Here is an 8181-nt window from a genome sequence, read left to right as displayed (position 1 = left end):
GTTGTTTAATGGCTGCTACATTACTTAGTAAGCGCTGTAATGGTTTATTCAGCAAAGATAACTCTATCTCCTTCCATTTTGCTATATAATCAGTATTACACCAAAGTAGGAGTGGTCCTGGCTGTGCTGCTATAAAATAGTCTTTGAGGCATGGCAGGTCCACCCCTCCATTAAGTTTAGGCAGCTGTAAGGTTTTATATCTACCGCAATTGATTTATATCTTTTCAGGCAATAAGTCACACTTTTTTCATAGTTTGACCGATCCTGTGATTTATATTCAGGTGCGACTTACATATCAAATTTAAATGGTAATTCATATTAGACAGTATGAACCAAGGGGTAAAGATACCGTCTATGGCCACAAGAGGGCTCACTAGGCTTGTGAAAACTATCCTGCTCCTGTACCACTTCAGTAAATTGAAACATTAACTTATAGACACAAACATGTGTCCAGTCGTTAAGTTGTTTTGCTGTTTCAGTTTGGATTCACGCAGGGTAGCGTTGTGTGGTAACGGGCCGTAACACCTTGCTGGTTACAGTTGCTCATTTACCCCATTCATCCTCCCAGGTCTGTTCCACGTTATTCACCTGGTTGTGGATGCAGCTGTGTAATTTAATAAATTGGTTTACCAGATTAAATGTAAATTTCTATTCTTGGATTGTGTGATAGAAATGCGCAAAGTCTGGTGCAATTTATACATGTTTTTTTTTTCTCTTTCTTTCCCCTTTATTTTTTGAATGATGCGGTTTATATTCCGGAGCAATTTAAAATCTGAAGAAAGTGGTAATCCTACCATTCAAAACAAAATGAGAAATGGCTTTATCCCACTCTCAAAACTGGCTCTCAGGAATTTGGATAGGTAGTGACTGAAACAAATAGAGTGATCTCGGTAAGATGTTTGATTTTATTGCCATTATTCTGTTGCATAAATCAAGGGGTAAAGAATTCCATCTATCTAAATCTTCTTTAATCTATGTGTTAGTAGGTAAATCCCAGAGAGACTCTAATTAACTTTAATTCCTGCAACACGATGTGGATAATGTTCTCACACTATTAATAAAGTTATTATGGAAGCCACACTTTTCCCTGACTTTATAAAGAAAGCCCCAGACCACTTAATCAAAAGCTTTCTCTGTATCCATACTTTTCGAAATCGCTGTTATATTTTCCTTTTTAACATAACCTATTGTATGGAGTGTCCTCCTTATATTATCTTGGGTTTGCCTACCAATAGTAAATCTAGTTTGATCTTCATCAATCAAAAAGACTTCATTTCCTCCATCCTTTTAGCTAAAACAGTTGCAAATATTTTGTAGTCCCGGTTCAGGACACTGATTGGTCAATAGACCCAGACATCCTTCCCCTCCTTGAGATGGTGGCTTCATTCCAGGATGGAGGTAGAATACCTTCCTTAAAGATTAATTTAAAGGTTTTAACAACTCTTGCTATCAGTTAAACGATTATAAACTATTTATAAGCTATGTTTCTAATCACATTTCATATTTTTAAAGATATATTTATGGATCCATTTAAATGTACTGGTTTGGGTACTATGTGTTCTTTATGTATTTAACTCCTAATATGATGGCTTTTTCAGTTCTTAAGTCCCTGCTTACTAAAATCCTTGTTAAGTCATTTGTACTTTGCTTTCTTTTTCAAAAGTTAACTCAGTATTGGTGTGATTCTGTTGATTGTTTCTCTTTTTTATTATATTTTTAAGCATAAAAGCTGCTCTGTACTGATCAAAGGATTGTGGTGTGTTTTTAGACCTATGGGGTTCAGTTAATGCATTACATAACTGGAACTTTGCAGACATTATGAATTCTTTGTTTATTTAGTCAAGCAGGTTTCATATGTAGCAATACACAGGACTATGAACACAACAGCACATGTTGCACTCTCTAGGCAACACGCCCTGCAGCATGCAAACACATTATAGGATTGCGCGTTTGAATGCCCGCCTTGCTATCTAAATAAAGGTGGTGCCTGACTGAGCTTTTGTTCAGAAATGAAACTTCACTGCCATTCGGTAGGCGGGAGTAGAGAAATCAGGACAGACATTGATAATGGCAATGGCTCTGCAAGTTGACGGCCAAACTCTGCAGCAACTTGACGGTAAAATTCTGCTCCAGAGCTTGTATTTTTGCCTTTGCAAAGTTCTTGTGATGAAACACTTATCCTCAAGTTTTAATATGTATTATAGGTTTTGTGGTAGGCTAATTTAATTTTATTCTAACACTGGTTTTGCCACATGTATGAGCTATGTAACTTTTATTTATCCTCTGCTTTATTAAGCTTCGTATTCAAGCTTTCTCTCTCAATGCATGCATTTGTAGTTAGAAAGGAATTTAATATACAGTTTGGATGTGTATATAGCGCCACACTGTGGTAAAGGTGTGTAACAAGTCTCAAAATAACTGACTAAAATGGTACAGGGACTGAATATATAAAGCACTTTTACGTACTTGCCAAGTTCTCAAAGTACTTTACTAGAGTCGCATTCACAAAAACCCACATGTTTGTAACACAAACGCGCTGATCGCTGGGTAGCCTGAGGATAGGTGCCTTGTCTTGGAACATAATGACGTTAAAGGAGGAGGAAGCTAGGATCAAACCCATAACATTAAGATTGCAAGAAACTTGATCTACCTACTGATCCACCGCCATCCCTAACCAACCTCTCTTTTTTGGTGGAATCAGATCACAGTTCAGGAAATAGCTATACGAAAACATTCTTTCCCTTTATACACTTTTTGTTCGTTATTAATTCAAATACAGAATCAACCAGCTATATTGCTTCATGACATTGATTTTAACATCTATGATGTGTTAAAGAGGATTTGCTGGGGTTCAAGTGGACCATCAGAAGGGCTGGACCGGGATTTCAGTCAATCTGAATAGAAAGATCACAACTAGATAACTTGTCCGCTAAAAACCTGAGACTAGTACTCTAGTCTTGATAAAATAAATTTACAAAATGTCAAAGAAGTACAAAAAAATTGTTATTTGTTAAGATAGTGAAGTGACAATGTAGAGATGCATTTATCTGTCACCACAGCTGTCAAACCAACTGCTGACATGGGAGAGCTTTTGGCTAATGGCCAGGGTACCAGTGCTGCCGAAGACGTGCCCTGTGACGCCTGCACAGAACCGAAGACGAAGGCCGAGAAGTCCTGCCTTGTCTGTCTGGCCTCCTACTGTTCAACACACTTGGAGCCTCATCATTCAGCTATAAGGCTGAGGGGCCACAAACTGGTGGAACCAGTGGAGAACTTAGATACAAGGGCCTGCCTGACCCACGGATACCCGCTTGCCCTTTACAGCAGGAAGCGGCAGGCATGCATTTGTGCTCGATGTTTGGATGGAGGTCAGGAGGAGGTCGTCTCCGCCGAAGAGGAATGGCAGAAGAAGAAGGTGCTGCACATTTTCACATTTGGTTGAAATATAAGATTAGACATCACTTCTAAGCTTACCGCGCTACGTTGAAGAAATGCAAATTATGTAGGCGCGCATAATTGGATACATTTTTAAAGGAACATTGTTCAAGCAAATTTGGAGAAGATAATGTTTTCTCTTTGTTTTCTGCAGGATCAAATCAAGAACACCAAGGAAGACTTGCAACACAGAATTATGACAAGAAACACAAAGATTCATGAGATCAATGAAGCTCTAAAGAACTGTAAGGTAATATTTAAAAGGTTAATGGGTAATGTTTAAAGTTTAAAGTTACAGGACCAGTCCCAACAGGAAACACATCCTCTGGCCTCAAAGATCTGACAACTCCCGGAGAACTTTCTACATTTTAAGACTGCTAAACTTTTTCGCTAGTTTGCTTGTTAATCTAGCATATGGTTTTTTTGATGTTTGAGTGCAACCAAAACTGGCATTCAACATTTCTGTTCTTATCAAAATCCAAGGTTCACAGGGCTGCACACACAGAGAAAAAAAAAAGGTTACTGATATTTGTATCCATTCCCTGTACAGTTCAGGCGTGCACACATGCACTAGGAAACCATTTGAAACAAAATGTTGCGAGCTAAACCTGCCTCAAGAAGTAAGGTGTTTGATTATTATACATTTTTTGACAACAGTACTTGAATATATTAATCAAACAGTTGTAAAACCTGTTTATAAAGACTGGAATGGTGCCATGTACATGAGCAAAATGTATCTGTGGGTTGAGCGGTACATGTGGGCTGTGCCTATGACAAACCTACCACATCCTCCCTGCTAATGCCAATCAGCTTCAGGTAGAAGCAGTTTGATGTGTGGGGTAGCATTCCCCTCAGACCAGACCCCTGCCAATCCCAGCATTCCCCTCACCAATCCCTGCCAATCCCTTGTCAGATCTCGCCCTTACAGAGCGGGGTTCATCAGAAGCTAGCTTCATAATTGGTGAGGGGAGATGGAATGGAGATGCCTGCAGTCCCGAACACAACTCCACTGAACTACTTCTGAATCAGCTTAAGTGGGCCATTTACATCATGTTATAATCATTTTCCGTTGGGATTAGTAAAGTATTTTTGAGCTGACTTGAAACACAATCATACTGGTAGATTACGACAGATGCTGCTCGAGGAATGGCATGCCATCCCACAACAGTCCGTGCACTACTGAGGCTCCTGTTGGTTGAGACACAAATGACAAATTGCCTGTATGTATTGTTTATTCAATCTTTAAATCCAGTAAATGACACAATATGGGAGCCGATAATGTTAGGATTAGTTTGCTATTTTAATGGCCGTGTCTCCCACACTCCACTCTGCCACTTAACCCACCAATGCATTTTTCTTAATAAGGAGGTCACAATTAAAGAGGAATAAAAACGTTTTACAATAGCATAAGAAAAAACATCACCCCAAGCATAATTATCCCTACCATGTGTGTTGAGATTTTTTATGAGGTACTCAATAAAGTGAAAGGAAAGGTAAAGGGCAAGAATTTTTAAAGCAAATGACTTTTTTGATGTTCTAGGGGCAAATTGTGACCGAGTGGTGGCAAATTGATGCTTTGTTCACGGCTGTGCTCGATGTTGTGAGGGAAGCCAGGGCTCAGGCACTGAAGCCTCTCGAAGACAAGCTGCAGTTCCTGAATAAAGAGTCACAAGATCTCAACGACCAGTTGGAAGATGAAATCAACAAACTCGAGACAGCAATCTCACAGCTAGACGGCATTGATGCACTTGAAGATCACATCCTTTTCCTACAGGTCAGACATGACTCTACCACAAACGTTTGTTTTAAAATTCCTTATCAAATAATGTTATCTATAATTGATCATTTCTTCTGTATTGTGCAGAGAGGTTATGCGTGAGGCCTTTTAAGCCCGTTTGTTCATCCCTTTGTCTTTTCACCTGTTTCTTTCTTCCAGAGGTACCCGTCTCTTTCAGTCCAGGAGGATATGAAGGACTGGACAGGCGTTGAACTTGACACCTCCCTGTCTTTTGGCTCCATGAGAGAAATCACAACAACAATGATAGAGAATATTCAGCTGGAGCTGGAGAAGATGGCCACCATTGGTAAGTGTTGACTCTCTGGGAATGGTGGCGGCACAGGGGTAGAGGGCGTGATCCATGTACGGTTGGCTCGGTCCTTAACGACGCCGTCCCGGGTACGAGTCCTGGCCTGTGGACCATCACATGTTGTCCCTCACTCTCTCAATCCCATTTCCTGTCAAATGAAGTCCGCCATATCCACAAAAGAAAAATAAAATACATTTTTGCTGGCTGGGGTCAGAGGGTCCGGTGGCGCCGGTGTATGGCAGCCTCGCCTCTGTCAGTCAACCCCAGGGCAGCTGTAGCTACTAACATAGCTCACCACCGTCAGGGTGTGAATGGGCGAATGACTAAACTGTAGTGTGAAGCGCTTTGGAGGTTGTCAGACTAGTTAAAAGCGCAATACAAGTACAAGTCATTTACCATTTACCTTTTTTTGGTATCACTGATCAAAAACAAATTTTACCTTCACAGAACTCGCCAGATTCTCGAAGTTTGCAGGTACATCACACATTTTACTTTCCTCTATCATAACCTGTCTCAAAAATAGTTAAATTGCTTCTTTATTCATTATTTTCTACTTTGGGTTTTGCAGTGGAGGTGAAGCTGGACCCAGCCACTGCGCATCAGCGCCTGCTTCTGTCTGATGATGGCAGCAAAATGAAAGATGCAGGACGAAACCTGAAGGTAGCAGATTCTCTAAAGAGATTTGACGTGCTCGGCAGCGTCTTGGGACTCAACTGCTTGACGACTGGGAAGTGGTACTGGGAGGTGGAGGTCAGCAACAGCACCGGCTGGGACCTAGGTGTAACCAGAGGCAGCGCCGACCGCAGGGGGAGACTGATTTTGAGCCCAGATAACGGCTACTGGGCTCTGGTACATTTTGAAGAGTGTGAGGCACCCAAACCATTTATAACGTACACAGTGATGACAGCGCCACCCGTTTGTCTTTCACTTAAAGACAAACCAACGAAAGTAGGGGTGTTTGTTGACTACGAGGAAGGTCTCCTGTCTTTCTACGACGTGATGGCCCAGTCTCATATCTACTCATTCTCCAAGTGCTCATTCTATGATGAGCTTTATCCATATTTTAGTCTACATATGAAATATGAGATCAACCCAGACCCTTTGATTATTTCACAATTAAAACATTAAAATGGATTCTGAATATTAGCATTTGGTTTTCCATATTTCTCAGCCAGAGTATTCCGTACTGATGATACAGAACTTTATTTAGCTCGGAAGAGGAAGAGATGTTTTTAGTGATATGATGCTTCAGAGAAATAAACAAAAAAAGTTGAAATTAATTAATTTATTTTTATTTACGTCAACTGTGGCTTTTTGAGAAAGAGTGGTATCTGAGTGGTTTAATATTCAATGCCAGCAAATTGAAAGTTGCACATTTAAATTGACAAATGAGAGCTGTAAGTTAGGTTCAAGGATTAAAGTAGTTACTTTAGGCAGCAGGGGCCAATTTACAGTAGGCGGTGTTTTGAGGGTCAGTAAGACTAGAAAAGCACCATGTAAATGCATCCTGCTTTAGTTCAAACTTCAGTTTACAGTTTTTTTAAATGTGGGTATGAACATTTCTGGATTTTTGTGCCTTTTTATGGTCGTTCTAAATATAATTTGTCTTAGCTGCAATTTGGTGAATTTGCCTGTTTGAAGACATAATGTTAGACATAGCTACAGGAACTTAAGTTATTTCACTATTCAAAAAGTCTCTTGTTCCTGGAATACTGTTGCGTAACACTAAAGACTGTATTGTGTTGCTCATTGCCACGTCATTATATAAATTCACACTTTTATGGTTAAGGCTGGTGCAAAAAGCAGCTGAATGTGGAACATGTTTGACTTTTACTGTTGATGTAAAAACTGAATAAACTGAATAAACTAAATGGTTTCTCTTGGTAGTATGTAAAAGGTGTGAATGTGTGTGTGATTGACTAAACAGATTGAAGGAGAGCAGCATGAGGGTGTTGATACCTTCACATAACCAGTGTTGTGCCCGGAGTAGAAGCTATCTAAAGAGGCATAACAGAAACACTAAACAACCTAGTACTTTATGGTTCTGGTCTATACATTGTGGTGAGTGATCAGTAAATGTGCTCAACCATGTTTCTTTTGATAGCTGCAGATTTGACAAATAATATACACTACACTGCTGAAATATTGCCAGGCTTCTAAATCATTGAAACCAGGTATTACAGTGATTTAAGTCCAGGCACAAAGGTAGAATCAACCCCCCAGGCATGCAGAGTGCATGAGACCATAAAGGAAGGTACCGAGTTGACTTCGCCTGTTAAAACCTAATTTGTAGTCATTATGTCTGATGTCTTTTTTCCAGAAAATTTGCAACTTCGAGAGTATTTTGTTTTACATTTGCAAATTATAGGTACATTTATTTTCAGACAAACTCAAACTGAATTAAAATGAAGTTGCGCACACAGAGTGAAATCACAGTTGTTTTTTTCCTGTTTCTTTTTTTGGCACGGAAGTAAAAGGATGAAACTTTACAGACAGTTGGAACTGCTTTCCAGCAAAACAGGCTTAACAGTACGTCACAAAGAAGACACAAACCAATAAAAATATCCTTCTACACCCAGCGATACCCCTCGGGGCAAGTGGAGAATTTCATCTGTTGCACAACATGCAACGAGCCCCGTCATATGCAAACAAATAATTT

The 8181-nt window shown here is 39.9% G+C and overlaps 1 protein-coding gene across 1 annotated transcript; it reads left to right on the top strand.

Annotated features, from left to right (window-relative positions):
- Positions 1–2042: 2042 nt before the first annotated feature.
- LOC105915696 (E3 ubiquitin-protein ligase TRIM38) lies at positions 2043–7369 on the top strand. Its single transcript, XM_012849890.3, has 7 exons — positions 2043–2116; positions 3060–3415; positions 3590–3685; positions 4976–5209; positions 5372–5519; positions 5970–5996; positions 6091–7369. The coding sequence occupies exons 1-7, from the start codon at positions 2068–2070 to the stop codon at positions 6648–6650; spliced, it is 1470 nt and encodes a 489-aa protein (XP_012705344.3). The 5' UTR covers positions 2043–2067; the 3' UTR covers positions 6651–7369.
- Positions 7370–8181: the final 812 nt, after the last annotated feature.

This window comes from Fundulus heteroclitus, chromosome 14 (assembly GCF_011125445.2).
Source record: "Fundulus heteroclitus isolate FHET01 chromosome 14, MU-UCD_Fhet_4.1, whole genome shotgun sequence".
In the NCBI taxonomy this organism is placed as follows: Eukaryota; Metazoa; Chordata; class Actinopteri; order Cyprinodontiformes; family Fundulidae; genus Fundulus; species Fundulus heteroclitus.
The sequence above is the reverse complement of the archived record's forward strand: the minus strand, read 5'-3'. Positions and strand labels throughout refer to the sequence as shown.

Coding starts and splice junctions, on each gene's coding strand:
- LOC105915696 (XM_012849890.3), top strand. CDS start 2,068: ATGGCAATGGCTCTGCAAGTTGACGGCCAAACTCTGCAGCAACTTGAC. Junction 3,416..3,589: donor AGGAATGGCAGAAGAAGAAG/GTGCTGCACATT, acceptor TGTTTTCTGCAG/GATCAAATCAAGAACACCAA. Junction 3,686..4,975: donor AAGCTCTAAAGAACTGTAAG/GTAATATTTAAA, acceptor TTGATGTTCTAG/GGGCAAATTGTGACCGAGTG.